General features: G+C 42.0%; 6 protein-coding genes across 6 annotated transcripts; 3 read left to right on the top strand and 3 right to left on the bottom strand.

Moving 5' to 3' along the window:
* Positions 1–461: 461 nt before the first annotated feature.
* EV420DRAFT_1487611 (uncharacterized protein) lies at positions 462–1399 on the top strand (the record flags this gene model as incomplete). The annotated part of the gene is made up of 6 exons (XM_060470540.1): positions 462–498; positions 539–561; positions 601–669; positions 746–814; positions 858–914; positions 965–1399. The coding sequence occupies 6 exons, from the start codon at positions 462–464 to the stop codon at positions 1397–1399; spliced, it is 690 nt and encodes a 229-aa protein (XP_060322203.1).
* Positions 1400–1820: 421 nt separating this feature from the next.
* Positions 1821–2809, top strand: EV420DRAFT_1652630 (uncharacterized protein; the record flags this gene model as incomplete). Its single annotated transcript, XM_060478674.1, has 3 exons — positions 1821–1844; positions 1893–2409; positions 2652–2809. The coding sequence occupies 3 exons, from the start codon at positions 1821–1823 to the stop codon at positions 2807–2809; spliced, it is 699 nt and encodes a 232-aa protein (XP_060322202.1).
* Positions 2810–16326: 13517 nt separating this feature from the next.
* On the bottom strand, positions 16327–17553 carry EV420DRAFT_258314 (uncharacterized protein). The gene has a single exon (XM_060481455.1). The coding sequence runs from the start codon at positions 17500–17502 to the stop codon at positions 16576–16578; it is 927 nt and encodes a 308-aa protein (XP_060322201.1). The 5' UTR covers positions 17503–17553; the 3' UTR covers positions 16327–16575.
* A 313-nt stretch (positions 17554–17866) lies between these two features.
* EV420DRAFT_1673527 (FabD lysophospholipase-like protein) lies at positions 17867–19350 on the bottom strand (the record flags this gene model as incomplete). The annotated part of the gene is given in 5 exon segments (XM_060479117.1): positions 17867–18524; positions 18540–18775; positions 18830–19070; positions 19124–19262; positions 19311–19350. The coding sequence occupies 5 exon segments, from the start codon at positions 19327–19329 to the stop codon at positions 17867–17869; spliced, it is 1293 nt and encodes a 430-aa protein (XP_060322200.1). The 5' UTR covers positions 19330–19350.
* Positions 19351–20359: 1009 nt separating this feature from the next.
* On the bottom strand, positions 20360–20668 carry EV420DRAFT_1652627 (uncharacterized protein; the record flags this gene model as incomplete). The annotated part of the gene is made up of 1 exon (XM_060478673.1): positions 20360–20668. One exon carries the CDS (start codon positions 20666–20668, stop codon positions 20360–20362), a length of 309 nt encoding a protein of 102 aa, XP_060322199.1.
* A 3173-nt stretch (positions 20669–23841) lies between these two features.
* Positions 23842–24722, top strand: EV420DRAFT_1281267 (acyl transferase/acyl hydrolase/lysophospholipase; the record flags this gene model as incomplete). Its single annotated transcript, XM_060468254.1, has 3 exons — positions 23842–23984; positions 24040–24276; positions 24320–24722. Coding segments are annotated over 3 exons (783 nt in total), but the record flags the coding sequence as incomplete, so codon positions are not given.
* Positions 24723–27471: the final 2749 nt, after the last annotated feature.

The following is a 27471-nucleotide window of genomic DNA, read 5'->3' as shown; positions in this document are numbered from 1 at the left end:
CCAAGGCCCTATGGGCACTAATTTGAGTCCAGGAGAGTGTCCAGCGCTCTGAGAGGGTCCATTTGAGCCACGCAAAACTTTGATCATAGCCTTTTTAGGCAAAATTTATACTGCCTGCCAAGTTTAAACTCAGAAAGCCAGGACCTTCTATCATTGGCTTGCCACATAGAAGGTACTGTCACAGGACTACCCTGTAGTGTAGGCTCATGTGGCTTTGCTGATTACCCAATTACCTGTTTAAGATACTGCTGGGAAAGTCCAGGCGTAATGGCACTTCCCGGCGGTGTTTAAATGCATGACCATTACCAACACTGCGCAAGGCATTACGTGTCCTTTTCCTCTTCTTCTTTCGACTATTGTACATCGTAGAGCGGTCAGTTTTTGAATCCAGCATACAGACGTTGTACATGTATTAAGACTTCGTGAATACAATATTCAAACATTTTGGTCCCAAAAAAATTATGAGGGTCCTGAAACTGATGCCAATTAGTGACAGCTGTAAATGCTTTTTGAGCTACACACACCATTTTGCATGTAGTATTGATGGTACATTGCTCTGTTGTGTGTGGGGGTAATCTAGTATGCTCATTTTGGTCACAGTCGCTGTTTCTGGATGTTGAGGCCAGTGTTGATCATGAAGATGTTGAGTCCTCCAACTGGGAGGATAATGTCAAAGATGATTTTATCGATGACGATTCAGAAGATTGGGACAACACGACCAGCTTACTGACTACCGACCTCTTAGCCAACCCATCTGCTCCATCTATGGAGGAAGATAGATGGGGCAGGCCTCTTGGAGAGGGCAAGAGCCCATGTAGGCACCTCTGAGACTAAGTTGTGTGTTGATGGTATGCAAGGATTTAATCTGGGTCTTTTGGATGTCTCCTCAGAACTTTGGGTCCTATCGTGCATCAGTGAGTAGTAACTTTTTGTCTTCTTCATACATCTCTGATCAATCTTGAAGCCGGGCTGGGAAGACTATGTTGTGTTCCACATAGGACGTTGTGCTCAACAAGAACAGGGTGTAAAAGCAGCTTTTGTCATGCCACTTGTGGAAAAACAAGTATGGCTAGAAGCCAACATGTCGATGAGTTTGAAGAACTGGCTGGTCGATATACCTGGAGTCATCTGTCGCAATCAACAGGTCCTGCTTCATGCCATCTCTCCCAAAGAAAGTCAGCACATGCTGTCAAGCACAGTAACACCTCCTTCCATTCCTGGTAGCTGGGTCGAAGTTCGCCACGATCAATTAAAAGGCAATGTCGGGATGGCAGGTCGGTTATATCCTTGGGGGTGTAAGGTTCTTTTGGTCCCTAGACTCTGTCATAGGGCCAGGGAAGATCAGTTGACACACCAGCTATTCAACCCTACAGCAGTCAATGCCACTAAGAAGAGGTAGTCGCGCTACCACTTCCAGAGGTCAATATATGAACACGATCTTCTTACCATGCGGTTTAACTTCTCCCAGATTCAGACTGCCTACCAAATTTCAGACAATCTCACCACTCTTTTTTCCCGATCTTGGCATCCCCAAGTTCACCAGAACTTACGCAGCTTGCCCAAAATCTCGGAATGGTGTTTTCAAGTAGGAGAAGCAATCACCGACACCAGCAGAGGTCAATCTGGTATTATACATAGCGTCGGTAAGCAAAACCTAGAGGTTGATTTCATGGAAGGAACATTTCCCATTAGATGGATAGACTGTCAAAAGCAATTCGATGTAGGACAATATGTCGAGATCTCGGAGGGAGCATTTATGGATCGATGGTCCGGATGGATTAGTGCAGTTGAAGACAGAGTGTTGCACTTAATCTCCCATCATGGTACTGGATCACCAAGTTGAGGTACGTCGAATATATAGAACTTCCTCGCCAATCTCACACTATTTTCAGGTATGCAGCATTCACCCCAATGCTGTTGTTGTGATCTCTGCAGATAATTTGTGTGCTCCTCCCACTACAACTGTTCATACTACAACGTCGATACCTTCAGAGCCACCATGGAAGGGGACCATAGTTGTGGTAACAAAGACGCATCATAGATGGTATGTGAAGAAGGGACATGTGACTGATGTCATATGCATATCAGATTCAGTGACAGGCAGGCCAGTCTTACAAGTGCTTGTACAGCTCAAGCACTACAATCCGAATACCCCCTTCCATTCTTTATGGTTCTCTTACTTCGATATTGTCAAGGAGACATCGTACCTACCTCTCAATGAAGCACGACTGTTGCAAATGAAGGGCAGACAACCTCCTTCCAGGCACCCATTCTTCCACAATGAGCAGAATCTGGGAATGCTACTCCTCTACCAGATCCCTCTGAATGATACATATCTCCAGCATGGAATCCCTCCTCTCCAGACCCACCATCATACTGGTGCCTTGACCCTTGCCTCATCGGTGCCAGGTTCTGCAGTGCAGTACAATCAGCACACTGATCGTTGCCTTGGTCAAACGCGACAAGAAAAACAAAATTTTATGTGTTAGAGATGATACATCACTGGGAGAAGTCCTGGATCCTGCAAGAGTACTTGCGATTCACCCTAAACCCTGACACTACGACTTGTTTTTGGTGATTTTGGGAGAACATTGTAGGGAAGTGGGTAAGGAGCATCCAATTTACAAAGCGCTCTCACAACAATAACTCAGATCTTGATTGGACTGTTGCTGTTGTTGTTCTCAGAGCTCCCTACCTCCCAGATGATGTGACTGACGAAAAGCTGATCTTGCACAATTCGAAGATGACTATTGTTGAAGAGACCAAAGAATCCAAGGCATTGAACTTTAATTTGAAGAAGCAACTATGATTACCTTCATGAGTTTACTAGGGATTGTTATACGGTTTTGTTTCTTGTATATAGCCTTTATAACCACTCATCGAATCATTGTAATGGAAATCCTTGAATTTGTGAAGCGATATGCGCAGTATTCTATCTGGATCTGATTGCTAAGCTTAAGGTCAACCATAGCAATATATAAATAAGCCTTGGAGGTGACTATCATGACACTTTGATCTGATTGTAGGAACACTGTTGAGCATGGTGATGATATTTATTATTCGATTTCCTTCAAATACAGCATGATATCTCTTTGTATCATATTGGTTAAACGGTAGTGAAAGCATCAGTGCAATCTTGCTTGTGGACTATGAATATGGTCCCTTCCCCTTGAGGCACACATTTCCTCATGAAATAGTTGCTAAAGGTATTACAGAAATCTCCTTCAGCACATGGTGCCCACCCTCTGATTGAAACATAGAGCACGAAATCACTGCCACCATCTGGGAGAAACAGGGCTTGGAGAATGTTGATAAGCAATGGAAAGGACATATTTCCTCCCTTTCAGCATAGGATCTTGTACAGATCCATGTTGAGCTCCTTGTGGTGACTGTTTTCTTGCCCTCATTCATTTGAATGATAAGCTTCACGTTCACTATCTGTATGCATGGGAAAATCAATGAATTCATCAGACACTCAATGTGAAGAGGAGAACAAATGTCTCCTTCCATCTGGAAGGAGCGGTATACAAGCACACTTACATATATTTCTCCACGTGAAATTTTGACAATGACGAGAGCAGGCCACAACTGCAGAGTGGAGTTTCTGCCATCAAACAATCCAAACAGACAATACATACTGAGGATGAGGTACTGTGATAATTTCCAGACAATTCTGCTATACTTTCCTAGTACTAAGCATCAGCAGTTGTCCAGATCTGTACGACTGAACAAGCCTGGTAGATTGTCTTGTTCAGACAGACTGAGCTCACATCTCCATTCATGCATATCGATGTATGTTGTGTTAGCTTAGTTGTGGTTGAGCACATCGTCGCAATTATACAATATGAGGGAGGTCTGAATTATTATTCTGTGATTTAAGCTACTGTCTCTGATGTCTTCACTCTGCCTGGTCATGTACACTCTCACTACTTCCAAGTTCACTTGCCCTGTTTCTCGAAGGCTTTGTCTCTGTACTTGTAAAGGTGAGCATCGAATATTTGAAGATAAAACCCAAGGCGTATCTGTATCGCTTCTTGTAGGATGCAGTGAGAGCAAATTCTGGCATTGAGTAAGTACTGTTTGTAGCATCTGGGCATGGGTTCCGATTGAATTCTTCTGCTAGAATAAGGTAGTGGAATCAGAGGTCTGTACAAAGGGAGCCTCACCCTCTCCTCCAGCTCTGCAACAGTAGCTGCAAAATGTGCCTTGACACCTAACAAGTGTTGTTTTCATTGCTAGAGGACCATAACACCTGCGTTAGGAAATGTAAATGGAGGATGATAGGATCCAGCAAACCTTGAGCATGTCATTGAGCTGCTGGAGCTAACAATCTTAGGTCAGAAGTCTGTTCTCCTCATAAAGGAAATGCTCACAGAGTTCTCTGAACTAGAGACTGTCCTTTGGTCTATACTAGGTAGTGGTGAACTGGCCAAAGGTTCTATGAAGGTCTTTGCCCCTTAATTCCAGGCTGATTTTATTCAGAGCATCAGCACTCAGGCTTCTCAGGTGGCCTTTCTTCAGCAACCAACTGCGTCCTGTGAAGATTGGGGTTGATTTTGAGAAAGGGGAGAACCCTGCAAATTTGGTGTCAGTAAACAATGAAAATGTATCTCCAAGAAAACAACACACAGACTGTTTTGTTAGGAAGCCCTAGTCGAGCCTTGATGCTATGTATCAACAGAATTCTTGACCCTTTTTTGGACCAAGCCTCAGTCTCTTAAATACTCTTCCCTCACCTGTCGAACTCTAGGAGATGGTTCAAAAGGTGAAGGATGACATGGAGACCAATGAAGACTTACAAATCCACACCAGTATTGGTAAGTCTAACATTATCTTTTTGGGACTGCAGGAGTCCCATTTTGACCTGAAATGTAAACATGAGTACTTAGATAAGATTAAAGTTCAAGACTGGTACTCGCCCCATGGGTGATTGCAATATGTAGGTAAGCTTCAGTATGTAGACCTCTCCATTCACCAGCAGCTTTGCTCAGGGCGATGGCTGTGGAGATAGCTTAGTTACAGGTTGTTCCAAGAGGAAGATTGCATACCCCTTTGGACCACCTGACTTCTTAGATGACCAAGTCTGGTCTGGGGAGCATCGAAGCCCATAGCTCTATGATACAGAAACAACAAAGTTTTGAATCGGCAGTTCAAAATTCGACCATGGTTGACCTACTTTGCGCATTGGTCAGGTTAATTGGGTGGTTGGTTATGTGAGCCATGTTATGAAGTGGGTGAGAAGATGGGGATGAAGTGCTAGGAGAAAGACAGAAGGGGCAATATATGCTGGCATCTGCCAGAGAGTCAATCTACTATTGGGATGCATATGTCTTTTCGGAATGCTAAACTGTGGCATCCAGAACTGCCAGTTAGAGCTGGACGCATCCTGGATCCTAATTGTCAACTGTCTGCAAAGGGTGTTTAAGAGTATTGATTAACTATCTCCACTTATCCCAGTTAAACAGAGCCAAACTGATTTGAAACTGATCTGGATGGCTTGGAATGAGTGTCCTTACGTAGCAGGAACTCAGCCACAATTTTTGGTCCTCTCCATATCATAACTCGACAAGTGCAGATAGTGCTTGTGATATACTTTGTTACAGACTTGCTGCACTACCATCTACTAAGGAATGGAACCGACTGTTTAATTGAGCGATGGTCCAGAGAACACTTGCCATGAACAAGCTTGGTGATCGGTTCCTACAACATGAATGTAGTAATAGATTTCTAAACTCTAAACTCTAGAGTAAAGTGTTGGTCTAAATATGTCATCAGTATGAATTGTTGAGGATCGACGATTCGCCCATTGTGTGGACTGGTCACAGATCTGAGATTAATCAGATATCAGACATACCCACTTGCCATGCAAGCATTACCATGTGTACATTTGCTGACTATGGCAAATGCCCCATCTGAAAGCAGGAACCTTGAAGACCAAAGGTCCGGAAATTTTGTGACATCAAAGTGCATCCCGTAGCTTCCTGATGAGGACAGGATGTAAGAGTGACTAGGTACCAATCTCTGAGACCAACAAAAGTCGGACTTCCTTTCTGTTCTGGTGTATCAATGACTAATCAGAGTAATCCATCCTTTCTGGACTTCTGAAAGCAGGAAACCACGTGTTTTTGTATTTGTAGATATTGTTACTTGTCCTGTTATAGCGAGTTAGGGTGTTGTGGCTATAGATGTTTGAGGAAGGAAGCACTAGTAGCCACCACCATCTAATACCACTGTAGCAGTGCAGTTTCCAGCATGAACCTGAGAGCCATTAAGAGCAGATCAATTGTTGAACTGCAGGTTGCTTGGCCTGGCAGGTGGACAAAGAACTTCGCAACTAGTAAGATGTGGCTGTGCAGAAATGTATGGGTGTGTTAAGTTTTTGCCATTGTTTCCGACCTAGTTGTTCGGCACGCAGGTCTACCACACCTTCGAGAGAAATACGCATCCCTACCACTATCTCCGAAAATTTCTTCTCAAGCTTATGGAAGCCATGTTCCATGGCCGACATGTGCTGTGGAAACAGCATGTTTTCTGCCACCCATTTTTCTAACAGTTATTTTGGGGTTGTTCAGCTTACACTGTTGACAAAGCTTTTAGCCACAGTGTCCTGTAATTGAACATTGCCCTTCCGTAAAAAAATATTTAATCCTGACACCTTCACATCTCATTCTCTTCTTTCATGCCTTTCCCTCGTCCTTATCGCACTCTGCTCACACTGACCTCCACATCATCATCCATCATTCCTGTCTTTTGAAGGAGTCGTTTATGTGTGCCATGCTCATATTGATGGAACATTCCTTTTGATGGGCTTTCATAACTTTCAAGAAACCAGAGTGGAGCGAGGTTGAGGTCGAATTATTGAACAGTGCACAAGGTCAGCTTCCATGTCTCCTGAATGCTGGTATTCCAATACCCATATTGATATCTCTTACCTCCTGATGAGTTGCCAAAAGCCATCACTGCATTTCATGCTGCTCCTCAATTATAAATGCTTGAGCTGCTGGGCTTGACCCAAGGTCAGGACTTTAACCTGAAACTGTCATGGGACCAGTTGACCCATTTTACTTGGTTGTCGTACCTGCCTATGCCATCCGCCATTCTCAAGGACAGTCTACACGTTCTTGGAAGAATGGGTGGCTTGATGAACTTTAAAGTTGCCTCCAATCAATCTGCCTCACCTCTCAGTACCTCTTTGTCATGTATTTGGCATTCCATGTTAAACTCACTTTCTGTAGTGGACACTACAGTCATGCCCCTTCTGACACTTCCCAGCTTGGAAAGCCTCGAATTGATGTTGGACTATGGACAATGTCATTCCTTCCTGTCGTGATATTTTCTGGAACTCATCCAAAGGTCAGAATGCATGTTAAAACACCTCAGTTTGGGGAAGTGCATCAATCTCGATGATGGTAAAGTTGACCAACTGCTGGCTTTGTGCCTGTTACTCGAAACATTCCAGTGGAAGAGCAGCACTTGGTCAAGGACATCCCTTTCACACCTTGTCGGGAGATTGTCTGATGATGCTGGATCTTGGCCTTGTCTTCACTGCCTGTCCATAGAAAATAGTGCAACTTTTAGCATCGAGCACTGTTATGAGCTCATCCATGCAATATTGGCCTTAGCAGAGAATGGGGATCATCTGTTATGCATTGTAGAGTGCCAACTCGGATTGTTTCTTGTTGAACCCCATGCCTAGCAAAGTCAGATCTGTCAGTTGGTGAAAGATGACATCCGCCATGTGATGGCATTAGGCATCTCAGTCTTGGTGTTGATTGACGACAATAATGGCATCCATGAGTTGAAGTGCTTGGCAGATGTTGATGACAACCTTGGCCCAAAAAACAGTAGGGGAATCTATCATCCATGATGTTCAGATGTCTAAACTCTGAAGTACAAGATGTTCTCTCATTTGTCAGATATATTGTCTGGTAGCTACATATGCCTTTACATGTTATCTGGGTAAAATGGCACACATGGATGATAGATTCCCCTACTGTCTTTTGGGTCAAGGAATCCGAATCTGATAGTCCCCAGACCATAGGAAGAACAGAACATCGAAATGTGGGATGTGCTCCTCCTGTTTTGTAGAATGATCTGCTTATATCTCTTTCAATACATTTAGGATGGCTATGTGGCTTTGTACACACCATTATACAATGTAGAACATCTGTTATATAACAGGAATACCCTCCCTAACTATTAGAAATGCGAAATATAAAGCATGTCTTCTCCATCCCCTATTACTCTTTTCACCATGTATTTCTGATGGTTTTCTTTGTCCTGTGGGGTATTTTGAGTGTTATTTTGGTCAAGAAACACAATAGACAAAACTCCGAAGTGGTCCGAAGCCCAGAAATAGGATTTATTACATGTGCTCCTCCTAAATTGTAATATCATTATTTCTGTCGTTTTTGAGACCCTATAAATGAAGGCTGGAGTCTTTTGGAGGTTTTTAATATCAGGAAATCCATTGGTGATGCTCCCCAGGCCACCCGAAGTGCGAAAAACAAAATAAGCGATGTATACCCCCTAATACCCCCTTTTATACTGTATTATACTGGTCCTATATTATGAAGGAGGATGTATTCTAGAGTTTTTATAGCATAGGAATTGACTGGTAATGTTTTCAAAGCGATCTGGAGCATGCTGCACCCTAAAAAGCAGATATTTTCATTTATTCCTGAGAATAAAGTGCACCCAAAGTACTGTGGAGGGGTTGTTTGGGTGTGTTCAAGGTCAGGGAATCGATTGGTGAAGTCCTCCAGCCGATCCAATGCATGCAGCAGCCCCCAAAAGCGAATATTTGTGTGATTTTCATTACATTACTCTTTTAGCCCACTATCCAGGGCTCCTATGCATCATTAGAGAACTCTATTTTATGTTGTTTATGTCTATACAGATTATAGTACCATCCTCTGGCCCAATAGCTATTTTGACCAGAAAATAGCCCCTATTTTGGGTATTAAAAATGTGGCACTGCCACTAGATCCAGCTAAAATTGATGGGATGATTTGGGAAGCCCAAAAAGGCAAAAGAGCACACCAGAGCAGAGCAAAGGGAGGGCATCAATATGAGGTCATAAATGTTAAGGGAGGGAGGGTATATACCCATACCATCGACACTTTGGAATATAATTTTTATGGCCATATTTGTATGGGTATTGTATGGGTAGGTCAAATCAGGGTGCATACCTATTCTTTTAGACATGTCATGAGTGCAATTGATGAAATAAAATGTTTTGACCACCAATCTCATTCAAGATAGGTTACTGTCCTCCTGAATACCACCCATATATGGTATACGGTGAAGAGGCTGGCTGTGGGCACCTGTGGAATAGTGAGTGGGCTAAAAGGCGAACCTCAAAAACCCACACACACACTCACACAACTACACAAACTACAATCACCCTCATAAGTTCTAGGAGAGTGATCATTCCTAATGCGATCTGACTATACTTCAATATCTCAAAGAGTTTCTCAGTGCTCTTAGCGAAGCTAAGCTTTCTCTAATGAATCCCTAAGTCTAGGAACTTTTACAGGAAGGTTGTTCACTGGCACGATGCAACCTTCAAGGCAGATTTGAGTTAAAATGCACAAGGGACACTGATCCCAACAGAAACAGAGGCAATACATGCCGAAACTTTAGTGAGCTCGCTGAAAGAACACCACAGGCAAGCACTGACTTAGCCTGCTCACTACACAACTGTATGTAGGGGTTCTCCAACTAACTTCAACTGATGATCTCGACTCAAGAACACTTCAGAAGTGCTCGGAAACAGATTCAGAAAACAGAAACTCGAAACAGAACTGATGCAGAACAGACTGAACAGAAACAGAACAGAACAGAACAGATCTCGCTTTTCCTCTTCAGAACATACTCCAAACGGACTTATCAACACTCAATGGAACAGAGCAGCTTCACTGATTCTTATTCTCTCAGAATTAAGTGCACAAAAAGTCTTTTCTCAAGGGTATCTCGTATTTCTCTGAGTGAGCTCACTAACTCTACGCAAAGCTCAAAGTCACAAACTGATCCTTTGTTACAGTACCACCTTCAACACATGCACGGGAACTCGGGGGCTTAAAACTTGGCTTCTACCTACTGTAACCAGCCTACTTATACTACAGAGAAATTAGAATTACAAATGTTGTGCAGTACCCAGACTCCTACATGCGTAGCATGTTGCCACTGCCACCTTACTGAGCATCCTGGTCAGACTTCCCAGTTTTAGTCTCATTTCTATAGTGAGCTCACTAAATGCATGCCAAGAGGTGCTCTCCCGACACCTGCAGGCTTGTTCTCTAGCGACTGACAGGTCTAGGCACATGGAACTATCAGTCCTGGCATATGTCATTCAAGACTTCTTTTTTGGATTCACAGAGGCTTCTCATAGACACGGCAACAAGTGAGTCTTCTAACAATGGGACTCAGAACAATGGGACATGGGCTCGCGGACTTCAGCTGAAGCCCATTGCCCAAGTTCGTGCTGGTGATATCTGTCATCTCACTTAAGGATTTCCCCAGATTTTCAGGTACGACTAGCGAGTGCACTAAGTATTCTCAGTGTCACTGCAATCTTCAAGGTTTTATCTAGCTCCCATGAGCGTGCTTGTAAGTTAGAGCCTAAGGCATTGGGTATAGGGTTTGGCCTTCTCATCACACATGCCCATCAGGTACAGTACTGTGACTAAGTCCTGTTTAGAATCCCATTGCTTCTTATGCCATAAGTTATATTCCATATCATTGCACCACGTAGCATTAGTGTTGATGTGTAGTTTTAGTCTGCTCACTCACTATATCTCAGTATGCATGTAAAACACGTTAGATTGCAAAATTACACATGTAAATAGGCTGCAGTCGCAACAACGGGACAGGTACAGGACAGTATATGGGCAAAAGCCATACCGTTGATGAGCCTAAACTTCCATGGCAATGGCAAAAACCAAAACTCTAGAGGAGTTCACGGCAAATGGTGTGTAGCAGCAATAAAGGCTTTTGTTGTTGTGCGAGTGTTTCAGTGCACCTCCGTGTGATGAATTCCTCAAGAACGCAAGTATACACTGCGACTTTTCAGTCAGCAAAGTAGTACCCTTAACGATCAAGTACTAGAAAGCATTGGCTGTAAGCCGGGAAGGGTCTCGATAGATGAGAAGGAATGGAATCTGGTATAACTGGAAATACCGGCAAGCCGTGAACAAAGTGATGGCAATTAACTAGTAAAAGCCATGGGCAGAATTGGCGGAATTAATGGAAATGCCGTCAAAGAGAAATACCGTTGGCAAGATAACAAATACCGTGATGGCAAGAGACAAAGACTGTAGTCAAGAAACTGGCGGTAAAATGAAGAGAGACTGGCTGGCGGAAATATGAAAGAGAACTAGTGACAGCAAATGATGAACGGAACTGAGCGATGAGGAAACTAAAACTGGACTGAGGTTAACTGCGGTAAAACGAAACTGATACTGATCCTGAGTCTACACGGAGACTATCCTATACTGAAGCTGACAGCAAGATAACAAATACTGAGACGGGTGATCCTATGCTGAAACTAATGGCAAGATAACAAATACCGTGACTGAAGGTCCTATACTGAAACTGTTGACCGAAATTCCATGACAGACACTGCTGGCAGCAATAACGATCCTAATCTGTGTCCACACGGGGACGTAACTGTACTGAGCTGAACTGGGGTGAAACGATGGCGACGTAGAAAGTGAAGACTGGTAAAACAATGCTGGCTGGTGAAAGTGAAACAATGCTGGCAGAATAAAAGATAAAAGCGAGTTGTGGACACCAAATTCCATGTATTGGCACAATATGAGCATACACCAATACCATTAAAAGAAAAGCCATGCCAGAGAGTATAACTTGAAGTGACTATGCTGTTATTGTCTGTCTCCTAGTGGGTACAAGAGATAGCAGTTGTAGCAACTTAGTTACTTGTCGTTGATAATCTGTGTGTCCCGCAACTAACTATTTTCCATGGTGTATACTAGCTTTCATACTACAAGGCTGGAATAAATTTAGAATACTTGAAGTGAGTCCTTAGTAAGTCTGTAGTACATAGATTGGTAAGAAATGATACAAAATGCATGCTCCCAGAGTTCTAAAGTAACAGCACCCACACAGTTTTACTGTATACTGTGGTTCGAAAGTAACAGCACCCATATGGCTTTTACCACATATAGATGAAGTGATTAGCAAGAATGCCACCGATCCCCGGAATTTTGTGCTGCTGTGTTGCTGTGGCAAAGTACATTGAAGCAAGTGTACTGAAGTAGATGCTTGCAGCAATATCTTGGCGGTATAACAGCCTTAGTAAAGACTGAGGAAAGGTCACGGTATTAGAGCTAATGCCATGGAATTGCTATTTGAGCTGCAGAATTGTGGCTGTGCTAGGCAATCAGATGGGATTCTAAATCCGTGAGATTGACAATCAGATACCTGGCAGATTTAATAAAAGAAGACTGGTGGAATTAGTGAAAGGGGCATGTAATTGATGTGGGGTACAAGTGGGGAAGGATAATTGGCGGCATTAAGCAATATTGCTGGGATTGAAATAGTAGGTTTGTGTGGTGGCTGGGAAATTAAATATCTGGTAAAATCCGCAAATTCTGAGCATACAGAGCCTGGAGGCTCATCACTGTACCATTGAGACTCTTTTACCATATGGCTTATGGCTGTAACTTGTATGGCTGTAACTGTATATGGTATGGTGGGTATCCCTAAGTCTATATACCATTTCTAGTATTCTTGTGTTTAAATTCTTCATAGAACATTTTAAACTTATCACTTAATAAATACTAAATATTCAACAAGTTTGATATAGGATATACTTGCCAGGAAAGCACTAAGATAATACAGTCAAGGATCAATCAATCAGACACTTGGCCTGGGTGCTTCTTTTAGGGTCAAATTAGGCTCAGACTTTATGTAGAAATCATAATAAGATATATACACATAGTTGTAATAAACTTCTGAAGCAGTTGAGAACATACTATGACCATAATTATTTTGGAGACAGTTTATCATGTCACATTATAGATTACCATATTAGTCACAGTTAGAAAACCTCTTTGTATTTTTTCTATCACACATTGCTAATTAAATGATATTCATATCACATGTATTCTACTTTACAAGGCTAAGGTTTAGACACACTCTAGTAATACTAATGATAGCAAGAAAGAAAAAAAAGAGAAAATTGGCTTTGATAATGAGCAATCTGATTAGATCATAGTTACATATAATTGCTATATTTAGATTTGCTAATAGATTGCCAGCATGATGTAATGTGTCTCATTGAGTAGTAACTATACAATAAGACAATTTTGCACTAATGTCCTCTGGCATATAGAGTTTTTGCTCTTATCTCACCTAAATTTCTTGTCATTATATTCTTATCATAGCTTTCCTTCTACTACTAACAGCTAAGGTAAGAAACTGCATTTTTCACCCTTCTGAAGCCCTTCTATATTTGAGTGTCTCATTGACCAGTCCTTGACTGTATATATATTATTCACATTTTTACCTTCTGGAAATATACAAGTTCATTTTTAATTTTTTCAGGCTTTAGCATAAAACTATCCTTATGTATGTCATGAGATAAAATAAATAATAATTAGCATTCACTTAGATCTTTCAGAATTAAAATGTTCTGTTTAACTTCTAAAGATCCTCAGCATAATGTCATTAGGAAGATCTTGATTGCTTTTTTTCTTTCACTAGATTATTATTATCAGGGATTTTATGGCTTCTTTTAAATGTCACTCAAAACTACTTTACTATAGACTCACCAAGCTGAATGTGAATCTGTTTAATCTATAAACACAATATAAGAGCAGCAGAAAACTATTGCTTGATACCTGAAGAAGTACAAAATTTGTACACAATATCAGAGACCATCAATTTGAGGCAAAAAAAACTATCACATCAGAGTTGACTTGACATTATAAAGGACTATCTGGTCATACTATTCCTGTAGTGTGAGATGCCATAGAAAATGTTTGACTGAAACATCTGCCACTTTAAAGATACTCATAATTTTTCAGAGTATATTGTGTGCTGGTTAAATGAATACAAGATATTGATAGACATGAAAAAGATAGTTTATTAGCATAGAGCTACCAAGAAATGAGAAAAAGCAGCAGAAAGCAGTGAGCAAGCACAAATGCTGCTGTCAATATAGCAGCATAGAACAAAAAGAGAATGTGAGAATTCTCTATAAACTGATTGATAATGATGCCAGAATAATGCTAGAAAACCCATACAAACAGCTGTATATAGCTATTTATCATACAGATAGTATAGGTGAAATCTGTACTGTATACTACATTATAAAGTGAGCTTTGAGATCACATATAGGCTAGTTATAATACCTATATTAACCATCCTATAATATTATAATTACAGGTATAGTGCAGATCTCTAAATATATAGACTCAATACATGCACCCTCATAGTCTGGATGTCATTGTTCACATCTTGAAGTTCAAAGTATCCTTATGTACAAGGTCTTTGCTTGAGAGGATTTAGAAAGAGAAAGTTTTAGAAAAAATTTCTTCCCTCTCATTAATATTTCAGTAGTTGAACATACATCTTGGATGTTGTAAAATATGCCTATATCACCAGAAATCTATAGCAAAGTTTGCAAAATTATTAAAACCAAAATTGAAGCAGGAGTCTACAAACTCTCTAATTTCTTATATTGTTCATGATGGTTTACTGTCCTGAGAAAGGATGAGAAAAGCTTATGAATCATACACAGCTTGAAACCTCTTAATAAAGACACAATTACACATTCAGGTCTGCCTCTTACTATGAATCAGCTATTAGAAAACTTCACAGACAGAGCTTGTAGAGTGACTTTAGATTTATTTATAAGATACAATAAGTGCATACTTTCTGAGTTGTCTTAAAATCTCAATACTTTTCAAACTCCTTATAGTGCCTTGAGACTTGTAACATATGAGATGAACTAACTCAGTTCTAATATTCTATGATAATGTTACTTTTATTCTACAACTTTAAATTCCTAAATATATTATCCTACATTGATAATGTTCCTGTCAGAGGACCAGCCACCTGTTATAAGACCTTTAACAGTTATAAAACTATACCTGAAAATTTAAGTATTCAAAGATTCATCTGAGAATACTATGTGAACTTAAATAAAGTTGTTCAATGTATGAAATATTGTGGAGGGATCTTTTCTGAAAAGAAAGTGTACTTATATTGTTCAGAAATTATAATCATTAAGCATCATTATACCTATCAAGGTCAACTACCTCTCAAGCATTATAGATTAATACTTCACTAGAGACCTTACAAAGACCTCTTAAACATACAAGTTTTTATAAGAATAGAGAGTGCACATATTCTCAAGCCAAAAGAGAAATATACAGTCTCTATTAAATATTAAAAGATTGTAAACTTTATCTAATAGACTTACCTACTTTCATGGTAAAAGTGGGTATAAATGCAATTAAGAAAATGCTTAAAAATACAGACATTATATTATCTGCAGCCATAAACTGCTGGATTATCAAAATTCTCTTCTTGCATTTTATTTTTATTCACATCTCTGGAATTAGACATAATTCAAATAAATTATCAAGATAATCACTCTAAAAAGGAGATTCACCACCATCAGAAGATGGATTAGATAATTTCTTACACACACATTACAGATTTATAAATATGATTCACTTTTACAAACTGCCTGTCTTATTGCTTATGTTTTATGAAGTTAAAAGTTTGCAAGAAGAAAACTTTTTTCCTATGATGATATTCCTTAAAGCAGGCAACAAAATTTGCTAAAATAAGTGATTAGGTTATATATTACCTTAGAACTTAGAGTTCAGACAGCTGCCAAGATATAATGATAAAAAATATACAAACTTCACGAAATATACATTAAACTTCTTTGAGAAAAATGAAAAGCACTGGTAAATATTCACAAGGGAAACATCTAGTACTGTCTCAGCCACAGTAAATTGAAGTGATAATAGCCTGCTATGATGAAGCAGCTGATAAGGGTTTGTACATTACTCATGAGTGAATAAAACATGATTACTAATGACCAGATATGAAATTCAACATTGCTTGATACATGCAAACTTGTCACATCTATCAAGTTTTCCAGAGTAGACAAATCAATGTCTTGAGATGATCTTCTTATTAAACATGCTTTCTTCTTAATAATACCTATATATTCAGCTCTTTGGCCTCTTTTCATTGACCTTGTTTTCTATATGTTGAGGCTAAATTACTCATAGATGTCTATTGGAAAATGCGAGATAATTCTGGCAATCTGGCATTCCGGCATGCTGAGTAAGAAATTGGTAAGAGAATGATTGTATAGAAATTACTAGAATAGGTGTAGTTTAGTATAAATATGTGAAGTAAATGGGTAAACTCCTCACGAGTTTGTAACCCAGAGACTAGAGGTCTCAATAGCATTGTACTAGGATATAGTTCAAAATACAACAATGTCAATGTGTCTGGATGATCTTCTCCTAAAGCATGCTTTCTTTCTGATAACGCTTTTAATTGCAGCTCTTCTGCCTCTTTCCATCAACCTTGATTCCAGTATGTTAAGGCTAAATTACTCATAAATCTCAATGTGTCTGGATGATCTTCTCCTAAAGCATGCTTTGTTGCTGATAATACTTTTAATTCTAACCTCTCTACATCTTTCCATTTACCATTATGAAAAAATGCTTTTACAAACTGTTTAATTATATAAATATCTTTATTCAGTATGTTATCTTTTAAATGTAAACTCAGAGTTTGAAGAAAAATATAATCCTCTTTATTCCATTTATTTGGTACTGATTTTGCTATTATAATTATTGCAGTATTAAAAGCACTTTGTTTTTCTACCTCTTGTAATCTATCAAGACACCATTTGTGTACTAATGAATGTATAAAATATATAGGAATTCTGTTTTTTTCTGTTTTTTTAATAAGTGAGCAAGCTAATAAAATTGATATGCCTTTTCGAAATAGTTTAAAATTCCACTTATTACTTTCAGTTGTCTCTAACAATTTATTATAGCTGTCTTCTATAATACAATTATTATCAGAATTATTTGTTGTAGCTGCACGATTAAATATTTCTTCAGATATATTTTTATTGTAGAAAAATGCAAATAGTTCTAATATTTTCAATGCATATTGTGCATCAATTGCTGATGAGTCATTTTTTTGTGCTTGAGATTGTATTGCTTTTAATGATAGATTCCATGCTCCATATATATTTTGCTTTTTTTCAAAGAGACCTATTTCTGTTAATCTCTCTTTACGATTTTTATCAAACAACTCAAGATAATCATAAATTGTATAATAGCCATATTGAATAGATGATCCAGCAAGATCAATTGCTAATGGTATATAACCAAGCTCAAATACTATAGCTTTAGCATATCTATTAATTTCATTATTTATTTCTTTAAGATCACTAGCATTAAAAAGCAAGTTTATAGCTTCTTCAGATTCCATTTCAGATACAGCTATTCCAGCATTTCCAGTAATGCAAATCAGATTAGGATTACGACTTGTAATCAAAATATTTTCTTTTTGTCCAGAAGGTAAATACTTTTGTAATAGACCAATGTTATAATAGTCTGCATTATCATATATCAAAAGCCATTCTTATTCATGAATTTCTGAAATCCAATCAAGTGTTAAACTTTCATTGTATGTCTGGGAGTTTAATGTTTTTTGTGGTATATATTTAATATAAATATTCTTGAGACTTTGAACAATTGTGCTTTCTGATGATGCATCAATCCAAAATATAATAGAAAAACTAATAAAGTTCAAATATTTATATAAATTTATTGAAAAAGCATTTTAAACTGACTTACTCTTTTGACTCAATCATATTTTCCACAAACTTTAAAGCAATCTGACTTTTATCAATTCCTCCCATTCCATGAAGTAGAAAAAGACGTCTTTTCCATGGTTTTTCACGAGGAGCAAAATATTTTTCAAGCTCAGACAGATATTGCTGACATCCTGTAAACAAAGGTAGCACAGAACCTGGCAAAAATGTCATGGAAGGCTTTGAAACTGAAGTTATATGTCCAGCTATAATCATATTAGCTTTTAACCTATAAATCCTAAACAAATAAATCCTACCAAATGTCCCTAATGTATGGGTTCTCTTCATATTAGGGCTGGAACAGAGACATTCTACAACTCCTTCAACTATTTTAGATGTATTGGGTTCTCTCAGATAGGCACTTGTATGAGCTAGTATAACAGCTCCTCCTTCCTGCCAATCATCTACTTCCAATACTCCAGTTCCATGTGTAACATTCAACCTAAAATATGTTCCTGGACTATTATCATACTGTTTTGTGAAGTCAGAAGAGACAGACTCGCAATCAGTAGCAATCTTTGTGACAGTCTGTAATAGCAGAAGAGGTAAGAACTTCCTCATGCCTCTTGGTTGCTGAAATCCATTAGGTCCTGGATGACCTGTTCCAACACTGAGAAATACTCCAATAGAACAATCACTGCCAAATAGTTACATTGCCTCCTCTCTGACTTCTTTTGAAGGATTGTTATGACCAAAACCAGCATCAGTATATAAAGAACTGATCTCTCCTAGACCAGCAATCATGATAGATTTAAAAATCTTTTGAGTAGCAGTTGTAGCTCGGACAGCCTCCCAGACCTTGCAATCTGGTCCTTGATTGGAGAGTCCTGCATATGTCCGAAATCGCTGTGGAGATTCCAGATTGGCAGTAGTTTTAGCACAGACAAACTTAATGTAGAGATGAGTATAGAGTAGAGGAATACAGCCATAATCAACATACACATTGCCAATTGAGTCCTTTTCTGCATTTGGATCAAGCAAACTCTCATCACCAGTATACCCCCCATGGCTATGCTTGACAATCTCCTTAATCTCTGCTTTCAAGGTACTAGCCTTAAACTTTTCATCCTTGTAGAATGGTTTATGGTTGTCAGGGCTGAATACAGCAGCTGCAAGGTTGTTATAGCTTTGCAGTGCATCTTCAGTTGACATTTTCAGTCGACCCAGCATGATTGCATTGAGACTACAAGACTAATATTAGCCTCTATGGAGCCTACAGTAGAGCACACAACTCACCCTCCAGTACCAGAACCTCCAATAAGATGGAAATACTCATAAGGTTTTGGTACCTCAGGCAATTGCTTCTTGGCTTGGATGCGCTTCATGATTTCATCAAGAATGATGAGCTGAGACACCCCACGTATCCCGCCGCCATCTATCTCATGTATTAGTAAACACCATGCAAAGAACATGGAGAACGCACCAAGCGACAGCAAGTTCATGGGGCTGTTGTTAGAAGTGTTTAAATTGGCCATCGATGAACAAGATTCTAGACATTTCGGGTCAGTGGACATGGTATACACTCACTGAAGGCCATCGTACCTTTCGATAGAAGATAGATAGCTGGATGCTTTCAGATGAGAATGCAGATGAGTGGTAAGAGGACAAGTTGTCATGGGAAAGGCATGGCGATTTGTGCATTGCTGTAGAAGGATCACGGAGGAATCGATGCACCAGTAAGTTCATCTTGATGGTGGCTTGATCTGTGATGGCCTGAATTGGCGCCACGAACGATGTATGAGAGAAAAAGAAATAGTATTCCAAGTACGGAAGACATAAAAAAGATATAAGGATTAAGCCAGTACAGTCCCCGATGCCAGTCTGAAATTCTCTGCATCGCTCAACAATAGATGGAAAGAATGACCACGAAATAGTGGAACTTTTACCAGCCTTGTGATGGTTCAAGAGTGATGAGACTGAATTGACCGCATCGAGTTGTGCAACAGCCCTGCATGATGGGCACCTCACGGGGACGGCAGCAGGTCATACCTGCTTGAGATTAACAATGGAAACATGAATGCAAAGACGCCAATGAACGAGTAGGCCAAGAAGACACACCATGCGTATAGGCATGTGCCAGACCAAGTAGCTTTCAGATATGTTCATCAGCGGCTTGATATATCTGAGGCTGGGTTCTAGTTTGCCTTTCTGAAACACATTCATCACATCAAAGGAGAAATGTGCCCAGCCTACGATGCATGTAAGTCATGTTGGAGAAAGGAGAATGGCATGCACACACAGACGCAACTCTATATCGTCTATCAATCTACTTCTTCCCTCCAGAAATGGTGCACCGAAAACACATACACTGCCAGACAGTGACAAGAAACATGCATAGCACTCCCAGAGACGGTGGGGGGCCAGGTCCGAGAGCACGACATCCACCAAGCCTCACCCTTCCTCCGTTGTCTGAGGTCCATTATTGCTACATCCATTCTGCGATCGAAACAGTCCTACTGAAGAAACCAAGCATCAGGAATGAGATTCATTAAGGTCGACGATGATGATGGCCCGAGTCCCGCAACCCTGACTTTCACAACGAGTAAGCACCTCTTCTATTTCGTTGATATTGTAAGGAACGTAGTCGCTGCTGGGGCGAGAGCTCTGCCTATCCTCGTCTGGGCGGTACCCCGAAACGCATGATGCAACTGGTTCCTTGGGTGTTGTAGCGACATCAACAACGACATTGACATCCTCCCAGCAGAGAAAATCTAGCTGGCTATCGAGTTTGAGAAGTTTGAACGACAGAGGTGCATTGTGGTCATGGTGCCGTTGTGCCATCAGTTGCGGAGACCAAGAGCGAGGCGAAGGAAGGACAAAATGATATAGACGGCCAGGAAGAGGGCCTTTTGTTTGGTGTAGTAAACAGCCCCTGCTCTCTCTCTTACCAAGATGTCGCTTTGCTCGGGATATCAACAAGTTGGCTAATTTGCCGTTTGGACCAGACGGCGACGACGAAAGAAACTTCTATGTTGGGCTCGAACTGAGACACGTCATGCCAACCCTCATCCCGAGTTGTGAGAGTTATCGATTGACTGTTCACAGGGCTGCTGTCTACTTGGATTGAGAGTTTGGACACCCCAACGCCATTTCTGCAGCTGGCTAGCACAGTGCTATGAAGCTTGACTTGGGTAGATCTTCTCAGGTGCATTGACTCATCCTCTTGAAGCTACAGTATCTTAGCATACCAACAGAACGTCTACTGATCACAGTAAGAGCATAGTAGCCTACATGATGAGCATACATATTGACAATGAGTTTGTTTTAAAGAGGTGCGACTCGAAGAGCAGGACAAAGTCCAAGATGCACAACCTTTGCGCTGAAATCTACACGTGCCGAATCACTGACAAACCTAATCCTACACCATGTCGGTGTCATCGAGACGACTATTGATTTCTGGTGAGGCAGTGCCCATCGAAGGTAAGTCCAATATGTGTTCTATCACGGACTCTCAACTTGAACCAGCTTGAAGGTCTGTCTACAAGTCACTGGGTCCTTTTCCCAGAAGGCCTTCATTATTAACTCTGAATAGAACAAATTGCCTCTGTTCAAGACCACCGATGCCTTGAAACAAACCCCATATGCATTAAGGCCGCCAAGCTGAGGCTGCCTGGATCGTCGAAGGAGGGATATCACCAGGCCTTTGAAGCGCAAATCTTGACGAAAAGGCTGGGGAGACAGTTCACGGGAGGAGTTCTGGAGCAGTATGTGGCTACTACATTCAATATTTCTCACACCTGATGCTTTATTTTAGTCGACGTTATCTGCGCTAGCTATATATCCAAGTTCCAGACATAGAGGTCGTAGTTCCCTTCATGTCAAGAAAAAGTCGCGAAAACCTTTTCCTTGCGTGATATTATTCTGCCTTGCCCATATCCCATACCCTGACATTATACCGGAACAACCCTTCAGAGTCCAGGCTCCCTTCTAACACGAGATGTGGATGTATGCTGAGCAAGCACATGTCTATGAATCCTTGTTGTTAGCAAGTCATACTTTCGACCTAGATATCCGTCAAGCCGCGCGAGGGAAGACCACCGGCAGGAGCAAAAGGTAGTATGCTCTTCTGGCATCACCTCTCATTTCCCTGCTACAACCCCATCCTGTGTCAATGATGTTCACATCCTGATTTGACATGTCGTCCTTCCGAGCCCATCTCATCCACCCTCAACTCCATTACTCAGCAGTCCATCGCTGCTGTTTGTCCTAGAAAAGGCCTTCATTGTCGACACAGAAGAATCAGATGCCTCATCATGTCCCAACGTCGTCGTTACGATTCTATGGGGGTGAACCAGAGCTAACGATCACCGCATGAGTTGAGATATGATTGCTACCTTTTGGATGAAGCCTGGATGCCACGTCACTCGTCGTCGCTCGAGGTCCTACTTTGAATATCGAGTTCTTCAATTAAAACAGGATTCTCTCTAAGTGTTACAGCATCTCTCCCAGTTGCACCTTTTCATGACGTACACAAGGCTTTTGTCGTTCCTCTTTCCACAGCTTCAGAACACGAAGCTCAGTGCGGCCAGAATCGTCTTTGCGCTCATCACAGTGACCTCCCTTGGGCCTTCCTCTGATGCAAGGGGCAGAACCTAGATGTCGTTGACATAGTGCTAGGCCGTCCTCATGAGCGCAGAAGCTGGATACAGGTGGACAGACATACCTTGACTCGAGGCACGCGTAGCAAGGATACCGCATCGAAAACGACTCAAGGCCCATTGAACTGGTGAACGTGCCCTCATCATCAGCCAGGAAATGTATAGCTGCGAACCACAATTAGTTGACACCCCATCTATAGTCGAACAAATACACATGGGTGCCATTCGGAACAAGCTTCTCCTTCCAAGCCTTATGCATCAAAAAGGATCAATTCTGGTGCATATATGGAGGGGGAAAGATCCACGAACTGTTCACTGACCGCCATGACATATATATCCCTTCCATCGCTTTAGCTCATACTCCTTGATATACCCCGGGACCTGGGTTCCAGTGAACATTCCTGGTACATCTCTTAGAGTCAAGTATGACAACAAGGAAATCCTACACTCACGATGATGTTCTTCCCTTCCCAGTTAAAGACACGGTCTTGGTGCATTCTCCTTGACGGAGGGGGTTTGCACTGAGGTGGGAGGCTGAGGGCTCAACGACATGGCGGCGGTAGTATCAAAAGCGGGATGTGGAAAAGGCAGAGAACTACATTCGTGTCTCTATGTAAATTTCCTGATGTCCGAGTCAGTCAAGTATTTACATAAGGAAATGGTACTAAAGCATACTGATACCAAGTCGAGTAAATCCCTGCATTGTGAGGACGTAGATAGAACATCCTAGCTAATATTCCCTTCTTCTTTGTTGTATTCACTGTCTGGTCTGAATTTGTTGATTTGGACATCGCAGTAAGAGGGAAAGAGCATGCGTTGTTTACGGTGCCAAACAAGTCGTCCTCCTTCCCAGCCACCACCTCCTCGGATTCCCACTATCAGGTGCATGCTACTCCCTGCATTTATAGAAAAATACCCAACCAATGTCCGATGCGACAAGAATTGCCTCTGACTCCAAGTCTAAATGGATGAGCGGCTATCACTACTTCCTCCCAAAGCACTTGACAAGGCCTTGACTCTGCGCAAAATACACTCGTATCCTTGCTCCGGTACAGCGTTATTAATCCATAGCATTGGAAGACACTGTCCTGGTCTGGGGGCTGTGCCAGGTACTGGGAGGAGACTCGTCGTCAGAGCACACGAATGCGAACGATCCGGAAGTAGATTCACGTGAAGCAGCTTCACCATCAACCCCATGTTCATGCTGTATACAATGCAAGTTCTTCTGTTCTTCCAGTACCACTGCAGTTATCGATGGCTATCAACACGAGGCCCTCTACACCAGATCTTCCTGTGAACTTGCTATCTCTCAGTGAGCACTCCATCTTGTCATAAGTCACTCAACTGACTCTCGTGGTAGATGGTGGTGGTATCCGCGGCGTATCCGAACTCTTCATCCTCGACGAGATTATGAGGTGCATCCAGATCCACCAAAACCTCCCTCAAACTCCCAAGCCTTGCGAATACTTTGATCTCATCGGCGGAACCAGCACCAGAGGGTAAGCACAGATAATCAAGTCACGGTAATGATAATTAATTGGCACCATTCTCTAGACTAATCGCAATCATGCTAGGAAGGCTAAAAATGTCCACTGAAGACGCCCTCCAAAGTTACAACAGAATCTCCAGCGCGGTGTTCAGCACCGAGAACAGGAAACCTTTCTACAGCGACGGAAAGTTCAAAGCAACTACATTGGAGAAGGAGGTCAAGAATGTCGTCTGCTGGGCTGGGTACAGCGATGATCAGAAGCTGTTGGATCCCAACACGGGGAGAAATTTGAAAGGAAACATGTATGCCCAACTGTTTCCTCTCACAAAATGTCGCCCTCATTAGCTTCAACAGTTTCATATGCTCCATGACCGGAATCAACCTTCGGTCTCCCCAGCGTTTCCGCACATACCAAGGACTCCCCAACCAAGGTCCTGACTGCAGAATACGGGAAGCCGTGCGTGCCACCACAGCAGCACCAACCTTCTTCAAAGCCATCAAAATTGTCGGACCAGGAGGGTTCAGGCCCGATTACGTTGACGCAGGCCTGGGGTTTAATAATCCCACCAAAGAGGTCCGCGACAAGCCAAGGAGCTATTCGGCAGTAACCAATGTATCGGTGTGTTCCTCAGCATTGGGACAGGCCACGTACTTGAGAGGGCCGGAGGCTTCGATGCAGATTGATAGGGTCGTAGCCTGCCTCTGTCGCGTTGGAGTCGGACAAGGGAAGACGTTGGTTTCTTTGTAGTCATTTGAAGCATACAGGAATGTAGAAATTGAATCCGAAAACTCAAGATCGGATTGTGGTAGACATTGACCGACCTACCGGTAGTTAGTCGACCATATGCCACTGGAAATGAGGTATTTGATCTTTGAGCACTGCTCCAGCTAGCTGCAGAAATGGCGTCGGGGTATCCAGGCCCTAGAACATACTAGTAAATGACAGTTCTACGACAGATGAAGTACTGACCATCTGGTAGTAACGAGAGACAGCTCAACATGTCCAAGTAGGGTAGCATATTCTTCTTCGTATTTGCTGTCTGACCCTGGTGGTAACTTGAGCGCAGAGACATCGCAGTAACAGGGAGAGGCGCGTTGTTTACTAAGCCAAACAAAAGGTTTCTTCCTGGCCACTATAACCAAGTACGCATACTCATGTTTGATAAACGTTGGCGAACCGATGTCTTCCATGACCATACTCAAGCAACCATGGTACGTGTACTACTCCCTGCATTTGTATCACTCATAGACTTCGCACTAGGAAATTTACCTAGGCTGACCTCATCAACTCCAACCAACAACGATGCGATCAGATTTATCTCTGCTAACACCAACGGACGAGCAGTTATCAATTATCAACAACATTCATCTGCAAGACCATTTTCGCATACCACATGGCGCTTGACAAGGCCTTGAAAGAGCTTGTCAAAACCCAAGAACATCCTCGCTCTGATACGGCACCTCCCCACCAAAATATCTTCCTCTATAGTATAGGAGGGAACGTTTCCCTGTTCTGGCTTAAACGAGGGCCTAGGAGTGGTTTGCCGCAAGTGGAGACAAATCGTCTTTTCTACCCCAGAGCTATGGTCCAACTTCACACTCTTTCGTTGCCTCCCATCTCCCTGCTTGACACCGCTCCCCGACCAGTGCAGCATCTCTGTTCATGCCTCAAGGACGCATCAGTGGATATCTTTATTTGCATTCTTGTCGTTGGAAGGGCATCCGTCTCAGAATGTTGCACTCTTTCGTGCCCCTCAAAAGACAGCCTCTCCGCCCTCGAAACACCATGCACGATCACGCTTCTCTGCGTCTCACACTGATCAACGTCGGGTCTGTGATCTTCCATATCACCTTCATCCTCCTCAGCCATGGTACCCCTCCCTCTCCCCCGCCTCTCTCCACGAGCTGGGCAGTTCCCTTTGAATGCATATCCCACTCTTCCCTCTGCAAGCTGCTTAGCACCGTATCCTACCCGACCTCGATCTCGTTCATGTTACCAATGAACACGGATGCTTCTTGCCAGTCAAAGAACATGTTACAAAAGTTCAAGATTACATTGTTGCACGCGTGTCAAGAATAATGCCCAAATGACAGAACTCACCATTGAAGCACTAGAGATGGAGGAAGGGTTCATGAAGGATTTCTTTCAAGCCGGGGACTCTGTAGAAGGTGTTGTTCACTATCGGCAACTTTGCTTCCTTCTCCAGAAGCAAACACCGCATCGGTCGATGCGATGGAGAGACGGCGGGGATCTGCAATGCGACCCTGCTATATCTCTGCGACGTGATGAGGATGAAGAAGATGCAAGAAAGGGATCTGGACCTCAGGATATGCTATGGTAAGTTTTTCATGCCTACAATTTTCTGTGGACTGATCCGAGAGGCGTTCAGCAAATCAAAGGGTACGATAAAGCAACAGAACCGACTACAGATTTGTTCAATCCACGCTGAACAAGCTCGTATTAGACTGCGAGGTTTTTTGTTCTGGCTTCATAGCTGGGGAACGTCTTTGATGCAGCAGGAGCACGGATTCATATAACACTTACGGTGGTACTCTTCATGAGTAGTTCATAGTGATGTCCAATAATATCAGGAATCCAAAGTGTCCAGATCAACGTCTCGATTGGGGTAACAATACTGCCTTGGGACCAACTCCCACAGCATAGTGATACGTCTATTGTGAAATGGAAAGACCGCGATTCTACGACCTCCCAAGGTAGCTCAAGACCAGGCATAAGGCGGAGGATTTTGCGCTGAGACGATGTATCATCTTCCGGCGAGATGGATTGGTGAGGATGACGTGTCGAGGGTTGCCATAGAGGAAGGGAGCGTTGAGAAGAGAGGTACATGATCAGTGAGCCCCTGATCACACCTATCCACAGTGCTCCACACCCGCATGTCGAGTTTCCTTGTTTCGTTTTCCCTCTCTAACGCTGACTGCAGAACGAGAATTGGAGTCCATTCCTGTGCCGTCCTGTCCCAGTCATCATCCTGCATATGGCAACATTTGTGCCGAGATGATGTATCATCTTCTGGCAAGACAGATCAGCGAGGAGAATGGCGTGTCGAGGAGGGTTGTGCAGAGAGGAAGGGAGGGTTGGGAAGGGAGGTGCACGATCGGTTAGCCCCTGATCACACCGATCCAGTGTTGTCCTCCACCTGTACGTTGTGTCTTCCCTTACTTTGCCTGCCCTATCTGACTCTGACCACAGAATATAAATCACAACACCTTCCTACTGCATGCCCTTCGTCTCGGCACATCCCCAACCACTCAAAATCACTGTATAGGGTGGCATTTGCACCGAGACGACGTATCGTCTTGTGGTGAGAGAGCGTGGCATGTAGCAGATGTTTGTGTGGAGGGTCGTAGGGAGGGAGGGAGGTGTGATAGGATCACACCGATCCACAGTGTTTTGCCCCCACCCATATGTTGTGACTTCAGTTGATTCGTTTTCCTTCTCTAACGATAATTCCAGGATGTGCATCAGAATACCTCCC

The sequence above is a fragment of the Desarmillaria tabescens genome (assembly GCF_030435595.1).
Source record: "Desarmillaria tabescens strain CCBAS 213 chromosome Unknown EV420scaffold_130, whole genome shotgun sequence".
NCBI classification, from domain to species: domain Eukaryota; kingdom Fungi; phylum Basidiomycota; class Agaricomycetes; order Agaricales; family Physalacriaceae; genus Desarmillaria; species Desarmillaria tabescens.
Note: the sequence above shows the minus strand (reverse complement) of the source record. Positions and strands in the feature narration are given on the sequence as shown.